We start from the raw sequence: 24,765 nt of genomic DNA on the forward strand, positions 1-24,765 counted from the left end.
GAGTGTAAACAGCTCATTCTCTCATGGGCAATTTGGGAGGCGCTAAACTGTCAAGACTTTGCTACACCAAACATTGACTGCTCCAAGAAGATAATGAAATCAAGCAAATGGCCTGATGCTTGGGGTAAGCTAAGGCAATGTATTTGCTTCTTAGCAAGCAGATCCATTGAGCAGGTCACATGCAACACAGAACAGTTCAAGGCTACACAAACAGTAAACTGAAACATCAGCAATGTCTTTAAGCAGAACACTCTCCTCTCCTGAAGCTCAATCTACCCACACACATATATATCCCACAATTATCTCCAATAGGTTTAGTGGCTTCCATGGTTCTCTCTTTCCTCTTTTGATCCTTACAACAACCCTCTGAGGTAGGTTAGGTTGTGAGGTAGTGATGAGCCCAAAATCACCCAGTGAGCTTCATGGCTGAGTGGGGATTTGAACCCTGGTCTCCCAGGTCCTAGTCTGATACTCCTACACCACACTTGCTCTCACTTTCCTCCCTTATATTAAATACTTTCAAAGACATCTCTTGGTTTTTCTCCATAATTTCATACATTTGTTGCACGTGGATGAAAATAATTTGGTTTTTAAGCCATTTCTGGATATTTTTTCTTCCTTTCAAGAGTGGCCTGATTCAATTTGCAAGCCCAAGGAACCTTGTCATCAGCTGAAACTGTTCCGCTTATAAACTGAACTGATTTCTCAATAATGATGTTATCCACAACAGAGCCTAACTCTATCAAATAACAAAGGCGCCAAGTCTGGACACACATGCAAATTAAATTTACAGCTACAGCAAAATGCACCCAACGTGTTTGCTGTCATGCTGGCATTATTAAATCTCTACCCATGTGTTTTGCCAAGATTTGCAATACAATAAATCTGCCACATGGTATGCAAAGATCATCTGAAGAGCTCATGGGAGCCGTGGGGATGGTTGTCAGACAAAACTCAAAAGAAAGAGACTGATTTGCAGTACTACAGGAAGTGGGAGAAAATTAATTTCCTGGGCCATCATTTATCTGTTGTGAAAACAGCCCTCCTTCTTGCCCAGCAAAAGGGTATGGGAAGTGCTCACACTATTTTGAATGTCTGCATGTGGATTTGGGCTTGATGTAACATTATTACCAACAACAGAGCAGATTGTTTATGATGGGGAGGATCATAACTCGGTTGTAGTCAGTGGCACTGCTAAGACCAGAATTCAGGGTTTGAATCCAGAGTCTTAAAGCCTGGGGATCCCCAAAACGAGTACCAGAGGCATGCAATAGTGACTGATGCAAAGCAGGAAACAGGGCTAAAGTTAGGAACACCAGACACCCTTTTCTCTCTCCCGACCCCCTTTACACATCTAAAGGGGTTCAGGAGCCTGGCACTCAGTTAAATCGAACACCAGTGATCCAGGCACACCTGCCACCTTCTGTTCTCGAGTGTCTTTCTGGACATGGCCCAAAGCAAGGTGGTCCAACTTTTCACACCAAGTGGGCTGCTAGTGTGGAACCCACAGACCACACACGGCCTTGTGGTGTGAAGGCGCCTGCGAGTGGGAGTGAAGCCTGAATTTGACACCAACACACCAGCCCTTGCACGGCCATCCCAAAGCTGGGTAAGCAAGGTGCTGGGCTTTGGGAAGGAGGCAGGAGGGCACTGGAAGTGTCCTAGAGCTGTCCCACCTCCTTCTCAAAGGGCGGGCAAGAGTTTACTAGGTTTGGGGAAAGTAGGGCCCTGGAAAGCTGCTGCCAGTCAGGGTTGACAATAGTGGGCGAGACTGATGGCCTTAACTGGTATAAGGCAGATTCTTCCAAGGAATCACTGTCAGGCCTAGTGTCATTCCACCCACTCCCAATGATCATGGGTGAAACATGGACTGCAAGAAGAGATTGCAAGTCTTTTGTACCGTTGTGTTTCAGTTATAGTGTCAGCAGCACTGGCTCTAGGATATATACTTCACAACCAAACAATGTGTTTTACATTAAGGTATCAAGTAACAAAATCACTAGCAGTGAACTTCCATAAAACTCAACTTGCGATTTGAAGGTGTAAGCAACAGAGAGAATCTGGTGCCAGTCCACCGTGCCACCTGCTGGCAGGGCACTGCCATTCCAGAGTAGGCTGCCATATCTGAGTAGAACATGTGCGTTTCTAATTCAGCCACTGCCCTAGATAAGCTGAAGCAGGTGGTGTCCCTGTCCTCCTTGCATCGGGATCAAGTGTTATTGGGACCATCTATCATGTTACATGTTGGTGCCACTAGAATTTATTGTAGACAACACGCAATTCAATAGGCACTTCCTACTCAGAGACTTCCACTTGCCTCAAAGGGCCAGGCTACATGTTACACAGGAGATTTGTGTCTGGGTATCCCAACCTCTTTTCCGCTGGAGTGCACCCACAGTGGGGCAGTGCTGGTTTCTTTGGAACAGTGGTGTGGAAAGAGGTGTTTAATTTTTTCCTTCTGCCTCTGCTGTTTTTCCAGACAAGAGCACCCTTCCAGTTGCTGTTTGCTCAGAAAGCAGGAGCCTAGGCAAGGGATTTTGAAGAGGAGAACCCTGAAGGAGATGAGCAAAGGGCTAACTGCCCCCGACTTGCTGTTGCTAAGACGCACACCCCACAAGAAACCCAGGCTTCCATTGCTGTATTTTAGTAGGGAGTGGGGAGGAAAAACGGAAGAAAGGAAGAAAGAAAAGGTGATCCAGTCATTGATCTCCTGCATAATGTGTAGTTTGGCCCTAATTTTAGCTAGCAAGTACAATGAGAGAGTTAACAGCCCTGATGATTGTCCTCCAGAGAACAGCATACTGTGGTAGGCAGGATGATTACTATCCTGCACGGAGGCAGGTTTGGTTTCCGAAATTACACCTTTCATGTTTAATCACTGTCATAAGTATACTCTTGAGAGCCCCACACAGAAGAACAGTAAAAGTAGTCTTTAAAAAAGCCAGGAAGCTGACCAACGTGGCTGTGCCACCATTTAAGCAGCCCATTGTTTTCAGAGGAACACTGAAACCCAACAGTTGTTACTGCATTGCACCAGGCCTACATTAGAAGGAAGCTATGAGAAGTCTTTAATTTAGAGCTCAGATGGTTTGCAAAGTGCAACACAAGGGACTCTGCACCGTGCCCTAGTATTCCGCATTAATCAATCTGAGAAAACAATAATATATTTTTTATTTATTCATACCTTCAAAGCATTTATCTGCCCCTTTTCAAGCAGAAAAAACTCCAGGGTGGCTAACAGATCAACGGAAATAACACATTCCCTGCCTCCAAGCTTACAATTTTAAAAAGACAAAACATAAAAGGAAAAAGGAATGAGGAAGGAAGAGGAAAACCAATAAACACAGGCAGCAAAATTTTTACACGGATTGCTCAGTTCAGAAAACAGCCCTGAGAAATAGTTCGGCGACCCAATCTTCCTGAAATAGGCTTATTTGAATTCTTGTCCTTCTCATTGCAGAAAGTAGAGTCATGGGGATCCAGGTGGTGACATCACACCCAGAAACAGGTTGTCTTTAACAATTATTAGAACATGCTTTTCACTTGGATGTGTATATAGAAGGCGGCAGAAACTGCACACACCATCTGTGTTACACATTACTCAGTATGATCCCTTATGAAGCCAGGCTGGATGGCATGCTCTCAGTCTCCTAACCCTGGTTGTTGGGAATGTACTGTGAGATCCCTTGTTTCTTCCTGCTGCCCTAAGTTCCATGAGGTTCTTTCCAAAGAGTACTTTGCCCTTGGTGGTAATATTACTTTTACACTGCACTAATTATATTTCTTCTGTTAACCAAAATTTGAAACCAGGTTTATAACCGGGTTTGTAAAGCTTGAATACTAATTTAACATCAATTACTTGGGAAGGTGATAGATTCTCCTTCATTGGAGGTTTTTAAACAAGAGGTTAGATGACCATCTGTTGAGAATTCTTCAGCTGTGATTCCTGTATTGCAGGGGGTTGGACTAGATGATCCCTTCCACCCCTAGAGTTCTCTGAATTGGGAAGAGAGTGGTCAATGGTGCTTCTTTGTACCTACCCAATGGCAAAGATGCTATACTTGAGTCGCTCTGCCAGCTGCTGGCTTCAACAACTTCTATCTTAAGATATACTGGATGAGATCCAACATAGAGGGAGTCTGCTTCTTTCTTCCCTTGCACATCCCTGAAGTCTACACTACAGGGCTCAGGGAATCCCCTGGAACAAATGGATAGGGGTTGCAAAGGGTTGGAGAAGAGAAAGTAGAAGTTCCATTGTCACCCAGTTTTACACCATTTACTGTCACTCAAAGATGGTAGGTTTCTGTTCCAAATGTGTCTTTGTTTTCTATCTAGTTGATTGCCCTTCTGTTCTTACTCTTCAACACAATGCAATGAGGATTTGTATGGAGATGGGCCAGAATGGATTGCTCTTTCCATACTTTTGTGTACAGGAACATTCCTTTAACTTTCTCTTTTGCACACACATATTTATACAAATTGCTGACTCACAGGAGGACATCAGGCACACAATAACTTGATGGTACTAGATCAAATCTAATTTTCCTACTTTTTAAGCAGACGGAACTCCAAGAAGGTAGGTAGGAAATGTCTTTTTTTTTTTTAAAAGGGAGACAGTGTAGAATAATTGTCACTTTCTCAAGAAAAACTCAAGGGGAAATGCAAAGCATCTGCATATTAGTTCTTTCTTTAATAAAGTACGTCAGACATTCTTCTAGAGGAAAGATACAAATTTCCACAGCTAAAAATGAACATCCAGTCACTATATGGTCATAATCATTCTGCAGTAATGTGGACATTACATGCAACAGACTTGAAAGAGCCATGTGGCGAAGATGTGATAAGAATCAGACGAGACTCTAAGAGGCTGGAAAAAAAACATTTTAGAGTTCCATGTATTAGTACTAAGCAGCCATTTATACTGCATATTATTTTCTATTAGATTACTGATACCCATGAACAAGATGAGTAGGTTAATTTTAGAAGACATAATAAACTGGTACTTTAAAGTGGAAAGTACCATCTAGGAATCCAAATGTAAGGCAATATGGGATTATTATGACCTAATATTATGGTAGTCGTTCTGGATCGACATGCATACAAAACCAAGCACTTCCAGAATTATCAAAAAATCAAATTCCAGTATAACATTGAGATAGACTGTGTTATAGGGTTACCAATTTTGACTCCTTTAATGGAGTTACTTAGGTTTCATTGCTGTCCTTCCGTAAAGCACTGTTTATTTTCTGAAACGAGAGATAATTACAGGCATTGAGGAAGTAAAGTTATACTAATTATAGCAAACATGTTTTTTAAAAAAATCCCAGCAAGATAATAGCAAGAAATAAAATAAATTGCATTGTTTCATGGCACGAAGACAGCTCTGACAAGAAAAATAATATGATCCCTGAATTATCTGTAGACAGCAAGGGTCAATCATAACAAAATTACAAAACCTTCTATGAATTCCCCCACCCCCACCTGATGAAAGCTGATATACCATACTCTAGTTTCTCTCTTACTTGGTTTCCCACTTTTAAATAGCTGTTTACTCTAAATGGCACTTTCCCCTGTTTTATAACAGAAACAAATCTAAACAGAAAGGTTAGTCACATTTAAAGGATCATATCACAAGCTATGTAATCCTTTTTTGTCATCCTTACAAATTCAAATGAAATTATATTAAAAAAAAGCCTGCACAGGCCATAAAGGCTGAATCTTGAGGTGGTTTACTGTGTAAGTTTAAATGAGAAGGAGCGCTAGATTTAAGGTGGCACAGAAACTGCATAACCACAGTATGTTTTAGGTCTTGCATGCAGAAGAACAGCAATGTGACCTCACAAACTGTATTTGCTATTAAGCTCTTCACACAACCCCTCAGTATTACTCCCACTTTTACAAGGCACAAGGGCATCATCTTGTGAAGAATTACTTGATAGTGTCTGAATATGTAAATGTCAACCTGCCACTGTTCAATAGCTATTACCTGCTAATTTGGGTAATCTGCCCAGAACATTCATGGATACAAAACTAGGGGAAAGTATCACTGTATTGCTAGCTCAACTGACTTCTGGGAGAGCAAACTCACCCAACAATCGTATTCCATTCACTTCAGGGCAAAATATGATCCAATAATTTCCCACTGCTCACATCTCCCAACCCCACAATCCCCTGTACAAAATGACAGGGGCAATATTCTCAGGAGAGCTATCCGTTATGTAACACTTATGCTTTGGGGTCAGGTTGCAATTTGGTTTAGCATGACTCATGCTGCAGATGGAGGGGTAGAAGTATTCTTAATGTAAGTAACAACTGCAATTAATCACCATTAACATCTTCATGCCCTATCACTTACCATGCAACTGCATTACATGACGGTGGTTATACTCTGTGTGTGTGTCTGGAAAAGAAAACTAAAGCATACAAGCAAAGTGTCTTACTTTGAGATAAATCTTTGAAAATATCTTTCACCAGCATCTGTCTACAGAACAGGCTTTTTTTTGGGGGGGGGGAACAGGCTGCATTAATATTAGCAACCTTTGTTTGTTTGTTACCTCCAAGGATCCTAGAGATAATTATATATAATGAAGCACAACACCCTTAGTAAAAACTCCTTCCCTAATGGGTTACACATTTCACGGCTAAGAGGTTTCCTTTCCAAATGCAGTTAAAAAGAGAGAGACCAGATTAGTGGGCTAATTAGGTCTTTTTGGAGGTTGACATCATTGAACCATTGCCTATCTCTTGATGAGATCTGGAGAAACCCTGTCACGGCATATTTGCATACAGAAATGGATGGGTGGGCATACCTAGACACCCACCCACTCACCCACCCCTTGAGTTTTCTTGTGTTCAACCTGCAAGCCAGAAGCTTCCTGAAATTCAGCCTGTTCAACACCAATTTATTGCTAAGGTGAAAGATCCCCAACAGGTTAGACACTTGGGGCTATTAATCTCAATAAACCCAAATTCTCCCCCTGGCTTAGTGACATTAGTCAGTGTAATCTAGAGCAATGCTGCACATAATGTTTAGCACTGGCTGCCTGGGAAAGGAAGAAGCCTTTTGAGAACAGAATATGTCTCTGGGCTTATGCATACTTCCTATTGTCCTGCTGCTTTTTCCTGGGGAAAACCACTCTTTAGCGCTCAACTGGAGAAAACAGCAATTGGGTTTTCCATGGATTGCTGTTTGTTCTGATTTTAAGGGTGGGTTTTCACTGGGAAAGGAGCAAGTCCATGGGAAAATCGCTCAGACCTGTGCTTCCCTGATTTGTAGCTCTTCTCTGCGGTTACCATCTGGTTATTCTGAAATTGGCCATGTTGGGTGTGATATTCAGAGGAAGAGCTACTTTGAGAACTTATACTCTTAAAAGCTAGAAAGGAACATAGCCACTACTCCATCAGCATTATTTACTATGCACTAGTTATGGACACTGACATATCAATTGATCCCAAGGACAGAATCAGCCTTGGGAAATAGTTTAGCCTACTCTTAAGATTGTGAGAGAAATTTGAGCTAGAGTGAAACATGACATCCTTGGTATAAAAAAGCATGAGGAATCTTGTTGCCCTTTGTGGGAACCATGTAGTGATGTATACATAACCATGCACACTCATATTAAATTAAATTTAAAAAATGAGTGCCAGGGAACCGTTTCTACATGGCTAAGGAACACTGCTGCATTATGACCCTACAATGAGCCTTGGTCCTGGGCCTGAGGGGATTGTGGATGTCCTGAAATAGCTATAAAAATATGTTCCAGGCTATAATATACAACAATACAATTTATTCATTGGGAGACAAGTTTATATCTAGTGGAGACTACAGTCTAAATGTTTCAAAGCAACTAATGTGCACCTAATTTGTATTACTTTACGAGGAAATTTTTGCACGATAGGAACAGCAGTTAGTGGTTTCTGCTGTATGTAAATTCAGCATGTTATTTTTCTTTCAGGAAATGGTTCAGGAGGCCACCCAATTGTCTTAGTGCCTGAGATGCAACCAGGATGCAATTCTGAAACCTTTACTTTTCAGATTTTCTAGCTGCCATGTTTTGAGGAAGAGTACCCCCACTCTCTCCTGAGACCAAATCAATCTGCCAGGATCCAGGCTGATGCTCATTTGCTTTCCCCACATTTGGAAAAGATACTCACCTGTCTACCCACGAGATTATATACTTCATGTTATTCTACATGATGAGTGACTATGAGCTACTACTTCAATATTCCAAGAAGTTGCTAACAAAGTAAACCTACGAGTACCTTTAGTATACATTAGATCTTGAGATTCACATGTGCATGTTTTAAAGGCAATCATTACATAATTGTTGTCTTGATTTCCTTGCCGAAAAAGGACTGCCTTTACCACATCTGTGCTCTGGTTTTATGAGTTTCCCAGTCCCATGAAGTGTCAGATGCACACGCCAATGTGCCACAGCTGACCTCACAGGCTGACTTAAATTTCCAAGGGGCTAACAATGGTGAAATCAGAATCCTTGCTGTTGCTGCTGCTGTCGTCGTCATCAGGGCTGGAACTGAGGTTACTAGAAGAGGCAGATATGGACCCCATCAATGGATCAGAAAAGGCTAAAGAAGAGTGACATGGGACCTCACTCTTGGTGGTCACATCCTTGCAGGTTGGCACAGTCTGCACATGCTCCGGAGCAGGACAAACATTCCCTCCCTCCTCTTTGGAAAGTAGAATATAGTCATCCGTGGGCCTGTTGGCAGAGTTTCCACTCGAATCGCCCACAGCCTATGAAACAAAAGAATTGTGAACAGGGAAGCATGTCAGAAAATCCATTTTTAAATACCACGCCTACTGCATCCATCATCACAGCTAGCACATACCTTTACAGGCGTGGCTGCCGTTGCCTCCACCATCGTTCCCGTGTAAAGGTACACACCAGTAAAGGCACATATAAAGGGGGTCCTAGTTGGGCACTCTTTAAGCAGGGTCTCTCCTACAGATTATAAAGGATGAGTGGGTTTATAGGGTCAAGGTGTCCCCTATCATAAGCATGCACAGGACCGAAGCCGTTCAAAGCATATGCAATTCTCCCTCCTGCCAAAGTTGTGCTGTCGCTTTCCCGACACATTAGCAACTGCACATTCTTTACAATGATCCTGTACATTTCAATTATCCCTGTGCAGAAAAAATGTCACACGAGAAGCGGCTCTTTGTGACTCGCAAAGTGCAAACCGTTAATAAGGCTTGGCTCTTAACTACAGCATTGCAAAAATATATATCTTAAAATAACTCTATTACACATTTTAAAACGAAATCTCTAAATTTATATGTAATTAGTTTCTCATGCCATATATAGATATATCTCCCTGCAGCATCCTTTGCAACATGCTAGCTTTTTTTTCTGACGCTGCTATTTTCAGAGGTGAAATATCTCCCCACTCCTTCCTCTGCCAGTTTCGGTTTAGGAAAACTCATAGTGATATGAAGCATGTTTTCTCCCATCTGCTGCTGCTACTGAATAAATGGAATATGACAGAATTATACTTCCAGTAGCTTTGAAAGTTAACAACCTTACACCCGGTGCCATATGGCTTCTTGGAACATTTTTTCCTGATGAGTATCTTCTAGTACGATGAAAGTTATTTCCATCATGCATTAAAGCAAGCAAACCCTCCTGATACTATGTTTTAAACAGGTCTACATGTTTTATGGGTTCATGTGTGTGCCTCCCTTTAGCTATCCATAGGGGGGGGGGAGAGAAATAATGTCCTGTGTAAGAATCACAAAATGAATTTCTGCTATCTTTTATTGATTGAATGATTGCATTTCTATCCTACTTTTTCCTCCAAGGAGCTCACAACAACCTTGAGGAGTACATAAGGTCGAGAGGCAGTGACTGGCCCAAGGTCAGCCACAGTGAGCTTTGTGGCTGAGTGGGGCTTGAACCCTGGTCTCCCAGGTCCTAGTCTGACACTCTAACCACCACACCACACTGGCTCTCTGCATTTGCAGGGCAGGTGATGAAAGACTGGAATTGGTGTGGCTGATGGGAAGCGGTAAAGTAGTGAGCAGTGAAAGAAGGGGTGTCTGGAACCAAATCATGGAAGAGAGATAAATCAGCTGTCCTTCCCTTCATTTCAACAGCAGTTTTAGAATAAGCAAACTCTCCCTTTCCATTCCACCTTATAAGGCACCAGAGCCCTCTCCCTCAAAATTTGCAAAGGAGAGAATGCCACCAGGCGTAGCTGTTGTGACAACTGTACTACCAAGAGAGGAAAAGCAACATCCTGCTGAAACTTCCTCTACTCAACATCTATACTGATGCAATATGCAAAGAATATGCAAATCCCTCTAAATTTAAATCCAGCAAGCAAAACATTTGAAACTGATTTCTCCCTTGCGTGTTGCCAGCCCTAACTGTAAATATTACAGTGGCTCTGAATTTTGACCGTTCCCTGGTCTCGTATAAAGAAAACAGAATGTGTTGATCATATAAGTAATTGGCCTTTTGTAAAATTCTAAATTAATTCACTCCTTTCCCCTGCCCTATTGTAAAGGTCCATATAGTTAAAGCCATGGTTTTCCCGGTAGTGATGTATGGAAGTGAGAGCTGGACCATAAAGAAGGCTGATTGCCGAAGAATTGATGCTTTTGAATTATGGTGCTGGAGGAGACTCTTGAGAGTCCCATGGACTGCAAGAAGATCAAACGCATCCATTCTTAAGAAAATTAGCCCTGAGTGCTCATTAGAAGGACAGACCATGAAGCTGAGGCTCCAGTACTTTGGCCACCTCATGAGAAGAGAAGACTCCCTGGAAAAGACCCTGATGTTGGGAAAGATGGAGGGCACAAGGAGAAGGGGATGACACGAGGACGAGATGGTTGGACAGTGTTCTTGAAGCTACAAACATGAGTCTGACCAAACTGCGGGAGGCAGTGGAAGACAGAAGTGCCTGGCGTGCTCTGGTCCATGGGGTCACGAAGAGTCAGACACGACTAAACAACAATTGTAAAGCTATCTCTCTGCAAATCACAATCGGACATACACAATTGCTTTTGTTTATTATGAGATGACAACTGGCATCTTCAATAGATTTATAGAGAAAGGTCAAGTCCCAATCTTCCTATCAAGCATTCAACTGTCCTAGCTCTAATAAAGTCTATAATGACCGAGGCAGCAGAAAAAAGAGGAAAGGCTGTTCAGCCCCCCCCCCCTTCTGGAACTTTCAACCTCACTAATCTTATTGGAAGAGAGTTAAGCATCTGTTTAACTGTGCCACTGAAATCTATGGGACTTAAAAATGCTGGATCATTTTTAATCTACACGTTGGATTACTGGCTATTCCAACACAGTTGCATCTGTATGGAAATTATTGTGTGCAGGTAATCATGGCAAAATAAACTTTATGCATGAATAAGCCCAATGTTAAAAAGAAGAAGCTGAAATGTGAGCAGCCACAACATAATTGCAATACAGTGGAGTAGAGGCAGCAGCCTTGAAGCTGCCTCACACATACTACTACAGAGGGGTAGAAAAAGTAATACAATTAGTTATTTTGGTGCTAATACAGAAAAAGCTCAATCCAAAGCATGCCTGCTCAAAGAGACTTGCAGCCTAGTCTAAGTTTAGAACTCCTGCCTTTGATAGAACAGATACTGATGCATTAAAATGTTCCAATTAATTCATGGCAATATTTTAAAAGCTTATGCTGCACTCATAAAATTCTTCCAGCCTGACCTAAAGACATCACAATACGACACCGTGCCTCATTAAAACTGAAAGTTGGCTCTGGTGTCCTTTCTGTATAGGCCATTGAACATAGCACTTACTTAACTTCTGAAAATTCATTATGAAGCTTTTATTTCTTTAAATGCTTCTGATTAAAGTTAAAGCTAAGCAGAACAAAGGAAGACATGAAATAGAGGTATTAATGTGTTCCTTTCCTCTCATTTTTTGAAATAAAAAGCATAGTTAGCATTACATGTTATATATATTGGAACCGATCTACATTCTTTTTGTCTAAAGTAAGATTGTTCCTTTATACATCCCACAAAGAGAAGGAAAAAGGAAGAAAAAGAAGAGGATAAACAACTACCTAGCACCTCAGGGGGTTTTTTAATTCAGGATACCCAGGGCCCAATTTCAGGCAGAATTCCTACTGGGACAGGCCAAGCAAGATATATAATTTGGCCTCTTTCCCCCCTCATAGTAATGAGCTTGAAACACCATACATTGGTCCTGGTGTCTGCCTGCTCTTATGGTAAGCTGCATATTCTTGGCAATGGCTGCTCACCACCTTCCCGGGGGCGGGGGGGACATTTGCGGTTCCTCGTGCTCCAGCCTCGATTCCCTCTGCTTGACCGTTGCAGGAAATTCCCCATAGCCTGAGGATCTAGGGGTGGATTCCTGCCAAAAATGCCCTTTCAAACGGCCCAATCAGTGACAGTGTCGATAGGGCAGAACCTTGCTGACTGGCCACCTGTTCAGTGCAACCCTTGGGCGGTTGGCTCCAGGAGCAAAAAGTGCCATATTCTTGGCAATAAAGTGATACAGTGATCTAGATTTGTGGGAAGTGGCATTGTGAACACCAGCTACCAAGCTCACAGAATGGAGACACCTCTTCCCCACCAAAGCTATGTGCAATGCTCGCCGTCTTACACTTGTTCCATGAAAGTACACAAAAAGCAACAAAACCACCACCCCTTCTCAGGGCTCTCTAGCTTCACTTTCTAGTGGAGCACACTCCACCCAAACATCTGACAGCTTGCCAGAGTCAGATCTCATTGTCTTTACCTATTTGAACAAGCACTTGCCCACTTTAGTTGTAAAGATGGTGGCCTCTATATAAATCTGCACAACAGCATGATGGATAGAACCCTACCTCCATGAAATTCAAAAGGGCTAATTTAATCTATTTCAGTGAATGAGGGTTTCATACTATGCATTAGTATTCTGCTCTAATGTTGTCTCTAAAATGTTTAGCAGGGCTTTCAGCAGACTGAAAAGCAGGTGTAATCGCTTAGTAAACACCTAGACCCATTGGATATTATTTGCAAAGTAAGTAATAGAAAGGCTATCATATTTGCCTTAAATGTAAAAAAATGCAGAAACCGTCTATCCTAACATTCATAAACAGAAAATCCTATTAAGCCACACCCGCCTGTCCTGTGAAAAGTATCAATTGGCTATTTTATGAGATGAAATTTACATTAAATGGTGTGCAATTTCCTACATTCTCTGCTAATAAAAGTATGCCAACATGGGAAGTCCAGTATGTAAACTGGAGCCTGTTACTTACTGTAGACCTGGCTTTCACAATGACATACAACAGGTAAGCAGACATAGCCTGTTTTCTAAACAAAAGCTGCCATATGGAAAACAGTAACTTCTTCCTTTGATATCCTGGAGGCAGACTGCAATTCTCAGGAGCACCCAACAGTTATAGGCTTCTGAGTATGTGATTCATCACAGCAATGAATCCAGTCCAAAACATTTTGAAATCACATTTTTCATGTTCAAACAGATATTCTAAGCTGACCTGGTCCTAAAACTTTGAAGATTCAGAGTAGATTTACCACTGAATAAAGACACTGGTTAATATGATTTTGGGTTGCAGTCTGCATCCCAGCCCCGTCACTGGTTCAGCAACATCCCATAGCTGGACAACTTATGAACAGAAAACTATTGGATGCTCCTGCAGCCATTCAGAAGCTGCACTTTGGTTTTCCAACAGTTCAGAACGCATTCTGTTGGAAAACCAAGATACCACTGTATACAGCCACCATGACTAGTAGCCATTAATAGTCTTATAGTCCATGAACTTGTCACACCTGAAAGCTATTCATGTTGGTGGCCATCAGAAAGTTTAAAAGAAAAATTCAGATTCTTATGAAAAAAGGTTCAAATGGAGTTGGAAGCTACTATTGCATACTTATTTATTTTGAAAGTGACATTATTATTATGATTATTATTATTAAATTCTAAGCCTGCAATCCATTGGGACTTGCTTGCCTTGGATTAGGCCTTTATCTTTCCTGTCTGCTTTTTTTAAGGCTTTAAAAAGTACCCCAGACCTTCCTTTTCTGAAACGCATGCACTTTACCTGCTTCCTTAGAGGCAGGGGCTCCTTTGCAACTGAAGGCTCTTCTACAGCTTCATTTGTCTCCTTGGTCTGATTGTTGGAACAGTAGTGATCATCTTCTATTGTGATTTGTTCATTCTCCTCGGCCTCCAACTGGCTCTGATTGAAACGTAAGGAACCTTTCAAAATATCCTTGATCTGTTTATCAAGGGGGAAAAAAGTAATTTAGCTGCATTGCAACATCTGCCACTTAAAGCCAGGCCCTCTTCGGAATCAATCTTCTTATGCATTGATTGCCTAAATTGTTGAAGACATTTATAAAAATGACAACTGTGTTTCTGAGTAAAAGCATTAGGGTGCCACTGAATCTTCTAGCAAGAATGATGAGATAAAGGAAATGCATTTAAAAGGACATCAGTTCCCCTGGATGCCATTAAAACATTGAAACGTGCCATAGTGTATCGACCTGAGCCCTTTCTGGACCCAGCCTACAATTCCACAAAGTACCGAAAAATTGCAAGAGAGAACAGACATATATTAAAACTGATAAACTAACTGAAAGCACCCAAAGTGCATGATATGATCTTACAACTGCAATGACATTAGAATATGAAGAACAAAGACTGGGCACCATTAAAAGGTCCCCCACCGTTCATCCCTCAGTGGTAGTGAGTGTGGTAAGAAAGTGGGCAGGGAGGGGCCAAGTTGCCAAATTCCCTTAGAAATTTGCAAGGTTTGGAGTTCTTGGCCTCACAAGATTTCTGGGAAATGATAGTAATGCTTGAGATACTGTGAGATCTTGCAAGGTGAACCTATGTAAACTGAAGGCAAACCAAACTGGAACACTGAGATGAGTCAGACATTTCATCTAGCCACTCACCCTGTTGGAACATCATGGGCTTAAACAAAAATTCCCTTTACTGGGTACTAGAATGTAATCTTTACACACCAACCTGCCTGGCTCTTTATTTTTGCTCTTCTATGGAATTCCAAAGGGCACAAGTGGTCAAATCAAGGTTATTGTTCTTGCTGACCTGAAGTTTTAAGGTCATTTCATTGGTTCAATTGCTTATAGTCTTACTTGTCATAACTGAGGCAGTAAAGCATGAGATTTTTAATCTCAGGGTTGTGGGTTTGAGCCCCACATTGGGCAAAAGATCTCTGCATTGCAGGTGGTTGGACTAGATGACTTTTGTGGTCCCTTCCAACTATACAATTCTATGATTCTAACTTTGATGACAAGAGAATACAGAATCAACAGGGTTCCTGGTGTTTCACTGGGGATCCTGTTAGTGAAGGAATTCATTATTAAAATGGTTTAGCCTATCATGGATATGCCCTGGAGGACTGGATTGGGGCTGGCTAGATTCCCTCTGAAATGGCCTTGGGTAATTTGAGTTTGGTTGCCATGTTGCTTGATAAAGTTATGGCCTTTTACTCTGGCTACTGTTTCTTTAGCTCACAGCAGCAAGAAGAAACTGAAAGTCAGAACTGTCTACCAGCATTATTATTTCAGTAAGTTCCACAGACTCTTCTTTTGCTCACTATCATAATAAATCCCAACAAACTATTAAAGTTCAGCAATTATAATCCTGAATAATGCAAAGTTCAGATAAAAAGCATATAAATTTTAGAAGTGCCGTTCAAAATTTTTTATACATATTATACACAGAATCTTCATTTTGTCAAAAGCTATACCTGCTTCAATCCAGCTAAGGACACTAGAATTTCATCTTCCTTCTCCAAGTGTTCCTGAAGAATGACTTCTTGAATATTTCCTGCAATGCCAAAAACAATTATTTCACAAGAAAGCACCAAGATTACGTGCCTCAAGATTACATGCAACCCAATGGCCATGAAGATGAATGTATACTTTGATATATATCTAAAAAAATACGGAGTCTGAATAAGAACCCTTAAAAAAACCACTTACAGTTACAGTTCAGTGGAAACACTGGCTGATGAAGCTGACTTGTTTCAACAAACCATAATTAAAATTAAGCACAGTTTAGGGTTCAGGTGTAAGGCTCAACTATGACTATATAAAAACGAGAGCATTTTTTTCTAATCTCCTCATGAGGAGGGGAGTGGGTGATACCAAGGCTTGCTTAGGCTAATTTTCATATGGCAGGAAACCAGTATTTATTGTTACATATGAATGCTGCATTTGATTACAATTTATCTTGAATATTTCCTGCAATGCCAAAAACAACTGTGAGATCAAGAGTGAAAGGGGCCATGTTTTCTATTTGAAGGCTGCATTGGCTCTCCACCAGACTACTGATCTTCATTGTCTTATACTCCCCAATTCAAGAGGAAATATCTGGGTAGCATTGTAAATTAAGAATGAATATGTGCAAGTTAAGTTATTGCATTTGCAGCCAGGTTCCCTTAGCACCTGAGTTAACAGAGCAAATTAAACAGATGACTAAAAGGCAAGTACCAAGTTTGCCCAATTAAGTCATGTAGGCAGGAAAAAAACTGAACACCTGGAATAACAACAGATGGGATATTTAAATTCAGGAAAGCAGGCAAGAATTTTATAGTTCCGCCCCAGTCTGAGTCTATGTTTGTATTGATAAGCTTGTACTGCATATATGACAAAATGCCCATCTGGAAACATTTTTGCTTTGAAATATTCTTCCTATCTGATGTTGCTGTTATTCAAATTGTAAAACTTGAAATCTCTCTCTTAAAATAAGAAAAGGTTCATGAGCTGCATCTTTTATGGAACAATGAGCACTGATACCACACAAATGAATTATGAGACTTATAAATTATTTGCAAGGCAAACAAAATCTGTTTCTGTGTCACAAATGGCTTCCTTGAGTTATGTCTCATGTTGTTTAAAAGCAGATGAAAGCCATGATTCTGCTTCAGGAAATCAGCAGCGAATATACACACTTCAGAACTTGTCTACTCTTGACAAAAGATTGCTTTGTTTCCAGACTGCTGATATGTTTCAGCAATTTTTCATACATAAGTTAGGATTAAATCACAGGCACTAGCTGTAAAGATGAATGACATCAACAACTCCACAAACAATTCTAGGGAAAAGATGTAATCTGCAGCCCACACTACTCAGCCAAGAGTAATGCTATGTACCTCATTCAAAACTTGAGGTTTAAATGCCAGGGATGCAGAATTATATAAACTTTGTTATGTAACAGAAAAAGGGTGATATGTAATTGTACCCACCCCTAACGGAACAGATTTCTGCTCATGCAATAGAATTTGTAATTCCTTCCCTCTTCCCTGCAGCCCCTCATGATCCTGCCAAATCTGTTTTAGAGGGTTGGGGGACTCTGGAACAGATTTGTTGGGGTGAGGGGCAGGAGTGGCACAAGAGCAGAGAGGAAGGAAACTTATGTTGGATATCATTCAAAATAAGCAACCTGCACAAGAAGAAAGTGGAAAAGGGGCTACAGCAGAAAAAAATGTAAAAGACCAAGGGCCATTGCAAAGGTGTAGATAGTTAGTACTATCTGTATAAATATGATAGAGATAGTAAACCAGAGGAAAATGAGCTAGAAATCAAAAGCTTTCTCTGAGAAACAAATGCACTGTATAGAGCACCTCCAGATCAGCTAAAATAACTGCAGAATTAAAATCACTCATTTTGCACATGCATTCATGTACTGTAGTTTACTAGATGAATGCAAAATACTTCTTTAGAGATATTCCAAAGTTTATAACTGTCCTTAATGCAAACATTTATCTAGTTTAAACTAAAGCCATCCTCCCCTTCCAACAGCACAGAATGTTGCAATGGGACCTCAAGGTGAAGGACGGGAAAGAAATCAATAATCGCCATTACAATAGCAGCAACATTTTAAAAAGACTTGAGTTATTTGATCTTATCCCAAAACAACATGTTAAGAGAATGGGTTGGATCCAGACTCTGCCTATGATATGCTTCACTTAAGGGGAAAAGACAGCTAAATATTTTTGGTTGACCCTGACTTCTAGTGTTATGCATGAGGCAGAAAACCCCAATGTTTCAATCAAAGTGTGGCAGCTAGTCTTACGATTCATTAGATCTGCTCAACAGGTACTAAAGTGATGTTCTGCTGAAACAATAATAAGTAAGAAAGTTTCTCCAATATTATGCTGAAGAAATGTGCTCTCAAAGCTCTTTGCACCTAACAAAATGGACTAACTACAAAATCTGAAGCCTTTCCCCCATTTATCAGTTTTCATCACAAGAACCAATTTATCATTCTTACACATGCTATACTTATGTTATTCAAGACACCACATTTATTTCCATAGTAACATAGAGGCAGGGTCCCAAATATATAATTATGTTGTCATTGTGTGGTGCAGCAAAAGAAGTGGATGAACATTTAATGAGAAAGCTTTTGTATAAACACACAAACAAAAATTACTGCTCTAACTCATCTTTCCCTCCTTCACATTCCAGGGAATACAATTATAATCTTGGCAGCCTCAGGATCAAACCCATGGTAACAAAAAGATATGTCTGAGTAGAAGTATGATGATGCCATCATACAGATATGGAAATTTGAACATTTTTAACAATTACATATCTAACTGTAGTATGTTGTGTAAGAGAAAAGTCACCTGGTTAATTATCATAAAGCCACTGAACTTGAGAACAGTAAAGAGAGCTGCATTTGCTTGAACAACTTCAAGTGGTTTGTGCCACATCTGTGATTTAAAGATATTCTGCCTCAATAACTAACAGTAGGTGTAACTTAGCCTTCCAGTGTACACTGGATTACTAAGAGGTTTCCTACACAGGGATTGATCAGAGCTGCTTAGCTTCAGCATTAAGGTTGCTGGTCCTGGTCCACCTGTAGATGGTTGTGGTACTTGCAGTCATGCATCATATTTTTCCTCCCATCCACTTTATGTGATGCAATGACACAACACAATTGGTCAGAAAGATGAGAACCTACATATGAAATGGTGTGGACCCGACACAGCATGATTCTCCAGGTCTTGCATAACACAGTTTCTAAACTCTGCTACAGATCACCAAAATATCACCCCATACTTTCTAGTTACCTCCCCAGATATTTAGCTAAGAGCAGAAGAGCAAGCTTGCAGGAAAAAGCCATTAGAAATACTCAGATATATAGTGTAAACTAGTATATTGACCCAAAGTCTCGGAGCTGATAAAAGCTCTAACACCAAATAATCAGCATATGGCTGACATAGTTTCAACTACCTTCTGGGTGCAGAACTGTCATGTTTTTTAGAGTTGGAATATTTCCAAGTGCACTGGATGCTAAGACAAAAAATTACCAAATCATACTGTTTTCAAGCATGAATTTTTATTTATTATTTATTAATACTCTGATCCTTTCAATGGACAGAAAATAGCTGATGCCTAGAATATGAAACTGTTGTATTTATATAAGAGTTATGAACTTCTATGCCTGGAACATATTTCAATCTTAAATAATATAATGATATGTTTATATGAGTGGGGATTAATTCAGTAATAAACATCCTTCTACTTTATATTTCCTGGTGTGGTCATTGCAATGACAGATATGCAGGCCTGCTTTGGGTTTTTTTTGTGTGTGTGCTTTGCTATCCTTAAAATCTCAAGTGAACCTGTGCAAAAGAAGTGCTCTTTCTACAAAAAGAAAAATGAAAACAAGTAAAAGTTCCTTTCTTGATGTTCAAAACAGCATGTCTTCAGTACTTTATTCTGAACAGCAAGAAAATGCCTTTCACTGAAGATTTAGCTGCTTTCTGCCCGGCTGGGAATTTTCACTTTGCTCTCTAGTGAAACTGACAAGCTAGGAGAAATCTTATTAGTTTTTTTTCTTTCTCTTTTCTTAAAAAAAGAAGAAAAAGATTCCTATCAAAAGCATTCCTAAATAGGTCATTAGTGGTCTTGTTTCCTACATGCAGAAAGCCACCAGTAGGTTTCTTAGTCAGTTTCATGCTACAAGTCCCTTGCACATACAGTGGTGCCTCGTAAGCCGAAATTAATCCGTTCCGCGAGTGTCTTCGTCTTGCGGTTTTTTCGTCTTGCGAAGAACGGCTATTAACGGCTTAGCGGCTATTAGCGGCTTAGCGGCTTTAAGAAAACAAGGAAACAAAGGAACAAAGGAAACAAACTCGCAAGAACTCGCAAGATGTTTCGTCTTGCGAAGCAAGCCCATAGGGAAAAACATCTAGCGAAGCGACGCAAAAACCGAAAAACCCTTTCGTCTTGCGACGCATTCGTCTTGCGGGGCACCACTGTACATACCTTCTGAAGGATAAAAGAAAACTACCATGGGCTTAGGGAGAATTTAGTGCACCTCTCTCAATGTATTAAAAACAATGAAATCTGCAAAATGAACTCAAAACCTGTTCCTTTTAAATAGATCTCCAAGGAACATTCTGAGGCTGATGTGGATAAACACCTTACTAGGTAAGAAAAGAGAGCTCACACAAATGGAAAGACATGCAAACCTGGGGCAAAAGTATGTTGCCCATGCATCAGCTCTGAAAATTAATTATAAAAGTTCTCTATATGCAAACAGAAAACAGAATTATTTGCATCAGTCAGGGGCAGGCAACCTAAGGCTCATGGGCCACAAGTGGTCCACAGGGGTCGTTTAACCAGCCCCCAAGCCACCCCCGAACCAAGCCGCCGGCCCAGCAAGTCCTTGCTTGCTGCGCTAAATTGGCACAGCATGGCGCGGGGACTTGCTTCCGCAGTGCCAGAAATTGTGTCTGCGCAGACACTGATGCCGAAAATCGCAGGCCCATGGACAGATCTCCACTGGAGTGAACTAGCCCAGGTAAGGTAAACCTTGCCGACCCTGGCATAAGCAATCCACTGAAGACTTACAGAAAGGAATGGAGAAAACCCACACCCTTGTTTCTGATGGCCTTTCTATTGTGTAAAACCTTCATAGCACAACAGTTATCATAGCATAAGGTTAAGTGAAGATTTATGCAGAGGTTTGGCAGACTATCTGAAGGTCAGACACACTTTGCATTTCATTTGTCTGGTCAAGAGAGGAAAGTAATATGAGCCTCAATCATGTCAACATAATCTGGCAATGCTCCCATTGCACAGTTGAATTTTCAAAGGTTGCAAAATTGTTCTATACACAAAACTTTGGACACAGTGATACGTTTCCTAAATTTGGGAGACAATACCCAGAAGGTGTACACATTGTGTTTAACGGCTGCCTCTGAAGATGGTTCAGAAACCTCAGCTGGTGCAGAATTTGGCAGCCAGGTTGCTCCCCGGGGCAAGACTGTTTGAGCATATTACACCAATCCTGGCCCAACTGCACTGGCTGCCAATTAAGTTTCCGGGCCCAATTCAAAGTGCTGGTTTTGACCTACAAAGCCTTAAACAGCTCAAGACTAAGATACCTCAAGAACTGCTTCTTTCCACATGAACCTACACAGACCCTGCAATCACCATCTGAGGCCCTTCTTTGTGTGCTTCCTCCACGAGAGATCCCGAGGGTGGCAACACGACGATGGGCCTTTTCTGCAGTGGCTCCCTGTTTGTGGAATGTTCTCCCTAGGAAGGTTTGGCTGGCTCCTTATACACCTTTAGGTGCGAGGCAAAAACGTTCCTCTTTAACCAAGCCCTTGGCTGATTAACATCTAATAGATACCCTTCTAAATCTGTTGTGAAGGGCGGATTATTGGTTTTGTTTTGTTCCTATTTTTATTCTGTATTTTTTATGTTGTGGTTGTGAACCACCCTGACATCTATGGATGAAAGGCAATATACAAATTTAATAAACGACGACATTAATAGAGCAGCATCTTCTTACCCAGATGTGTATTCATCATCTTTGCACAGTATTTGCACATGGCCTCCAACTCATTCAATTGCCCTTGGAGAAATGAAATCTGGGCTTCCAGTTCTTCTTCCTATAGTTAAATTTTTTAATGAATTAGTTAATAATAAGGATACTGATAACATATTTTATTCATGATCTATCTAAATTGCATTTCTATCAAACCCTTTCTCAAAGGATCTTAGGGTGGCGTACTTGCCCCTCTCCTCCATGTATCCTGCCTACAACCCAGTATTCATAACAACAACTCTCCAGAAATTAATCCATTGATCTTAGATAATTCAAGCTGTTTTAGAATGTACTAGCTTCTAACTTAAGCAGAAGTAGTGCAACAACTCTTAACTCTTACCCATTTAACACAAGCCAGATCCTTATAGTTTCAACATACTTTTTTGTTACAGACTCTGCTTTCCAGAATACCACCGTGCATGTCTTCAGTCAAAACATGTACCTAGACAAATGATTTGTCTTCTTTAGGGTAGGCAAGTTCAAGGACTTTTACCAGATCTCAAGGCTGCCTATGGTCTTTTGTAGACAACAGTGAGGTTCCAGCTTCTTTAACCCAACACCTCTCAAGGGCTGACACAGCACTTGGGTCAGTTCCAGAGGAAGTTGGTTTTCCTTAGCTCCCATTGAAATCAATATGAAAAATTAGTCAAGACTAAAATTTGTGGTGATCATAGACCTGAAGAGTTGGAAGGGACCATGAGGGTCATCTAGTCCAATGACTGAGGAAAGGTAAAAGTCTAACTTATATCCACAGGTCTTGCAGTAGAGGCAATAGAATAGCCCTGCTTTGCTTTCTCTCTCTGTGGTGCAGCCTCATATAAAAATACTCTGTGACTGTCAAAAGAGGGGGCATAATTTTGAAACTGGCTTTACCATTAGGCAGGGTGAGGCAACCTTTTTGATCAGTTATGTACCGTAGTTATTTACAGGAGAGTCCTAACCATGCCTACTCAGAAGTAAATCCTATTGAGTTCAATGGGGCTTTCACTCAGGTAAGCGGGTTAGGATTATTATCACTACTGGGAGCATCATTTTTCTCTCTGCCAAAGTGGTCTGGGCTATGGGCCATCTCTAACGGCCTGCATTTATTTTATTCTACAAATTATAAAGGCATCACATGTTTCATGCTACCGGTAATTATGAGTGTAATCTTCTTTCCCAGATTAATCAAACAATGCAATTCTACTTTGTTACAACAGACATATGGGCAGGATTGCAAATTGTGTTATATTTGTAGTCATGAGTCAGTAGCATTAAATTAACTGCAGATTTCTTAGCTATTAACAGATGTAAATTTACTAGTGGGCCCTACATAACTCTAATGCTTTTCAAATGCCCTCACAAAATTCTTTTGTGCGGAAATAGGGCTGAAGAGTATCTGTGGTGCTATTCAGACACACTTGCGGATCCAGACTTTTAGAAGAGCAAAACAACCGCGTTTCACACGGCTTCCTGTGCCATTCTAAATTTAGACAGGACCAAGTAAATGAAGAGTCTAAATTCGGACCCCAGTCCAGAGAAATGGCAGGTAAGATGTATGTGTAAAGGTTTGCTATGTTGGAAACTGTTTTTGAAAGTAGTTAAGTCAGTCCTTAAACCCAAGTTTGGGAGGAATGCTTTCTGATACGTTAACCAATTGCTCGTAGGACCATTCTATTATGGTCTCAGCAGACTGGCAGTCTAAAAGCAATTCTTGATTCTAGATTAAAAGGTCCTGGCTGCAGCTAAAGGTAGCTTCTAACAGTTGCATCTTATCAGCTGCTGACAATCTTTTCTGGAGACTAAGGATTTGGCAACCATCGCTTGGCAAATGATTTCATAAATGTTACATTATGAAGACAAATATTTATGTCAGCCAAGCATTATGGGGAATTATTCAACTAGAGAAAACCACTACCTATGAGATATTTGCTTAAAACAGATTCAATATTATATTACTTAAGCAAACCTGTTAAGTTTCCATCTTAACAGACACAACAGAGCAATTGCTATATTGCCACTTAGAATTTTTTTTAAAAAAACATGGTGCTTAAAACTTTTAACTTCTTAAAGCTCACCTACTCAGCTAATAATTTCAGGGTTGACAGGAACATGTCAGCAGTAATGCTAGTAGAAGCAAGGAATGCAACAATAGTAATGATGAATAAGTTGTTCCACTGTGAAAACAACTAAGAAGGAGAAAATTCAACCCATGAGATTGTTCTGCTGAGGGGAAGAAAACTGTCACCAGTTCTGGGAAGTTCATTTCTAGGAAACTGCAGCAAGTACTTCCCACACATTTATACCTCTAGACCACTGTAATCTAAAGATACTCAGCAACCACTTCAATTAAACCCAAAAGTGAGCTGGATGTTTTACTTGCAAGCCAGTAATATATTCAACTAGGTCACCACTTTCACAGCGTAATTTAAGATATGTTTCTGTTCATTACAGACTATACTACTTGATGTTTGTATGAAAACCACACAGCATGTTACAAACAACCAAACCTTTAGTAAACATTTTGAAAGCGGGTTTACTTCCTTACACATGAGACTGTCACACATACCCCAGTGCTTTTTTTCTGGGGGGATGCAGGGGTACCCCAAAACATTTTGTGAATCTTTGTACTGTACTTTTGTCCATCTCCTGTATTTATTTCCCCCGATTTGAACTATAAAATGGTGATTTGAGTCAAAATGAGAGTACCCCTAAAGATTTTTTAAGAAAAAAAGCACTCCATATTTATTTAAGGGAGAGTTTCTTCCGTATGGTGGGCCCACAAGTCTGGGATTCCTTTCCATCAGACCCACGTCAAGCTGCCATGGGGAAGGGTTTTCAAAAGGCCTTGAAGACCTCTCTTCTTCAATTAGCCTTCCAGGAGCAACTTTTTATTGGTTGGATGATATTTCTGTTGAATTCAGCTTTC

At 40.6% G+C, this 24,765-nt stretch overlaps 1 protein-coding gene across 11 annotated transcripts in view; it reads right to left on the reverse strand.

Annotated features, from left to right (window-relative positions):
• Window positions 1–24,765, reverse strand: part of TBC1D5 (TBC1 domain family member 5) — a 289,716-nt gene that overhangs the window by 36,302 nt on the left and 228,649 nt on the right. For 9 of the 11 annotated variants that reach the window (XM_053359270.1, XM_053359272.1, XM_053359273.1 and 6 more), the window contains 4 exons: window positions 21,822–21,921; window positions 15,751–15,830; window positions 14,074–14,250; window positions 4,672–8,755 (listed from right to left, as the gene is read on the reverse strand). In XM_053359270.1, coding sequence (XP_053215245.1) covers window positions 8,456–8,755; window positions 14,074–14,250; window positions 15,751–15,830; window positions 21,822–21,921 — 657 coding nt within the window. In that variant the 3' untranslated portion in view covers window positions 4,672–8,455. Of the gene's footprint in view, window positions 1–4,671; window positions 8,756–8,850; window positions 8,964–14,073; window positions 14,251–15,750; window positions 15,831–21,821; window positions 21,922–24,765 lie in introns of those variants that run through there. The other 2 variants (XM_053359279.1, XM_053359280.1) reach the window with 2 other exon arrangements.

The sequence above is a fragment of the Podarcis raffonei genome, chromosome 12 (genome assembly GCF_027172205.1).
Source record: "Podarcis raffonei isolate rPodRaf1 chromosome 12, rPodRaf1.pri, whole genome shotgun sequence".
NCBI lineage: Eukaryota > Metazoa > Chordata > Lepidosauria > Squamata > Lacertidae > Podarcis > Podarcis raffonei.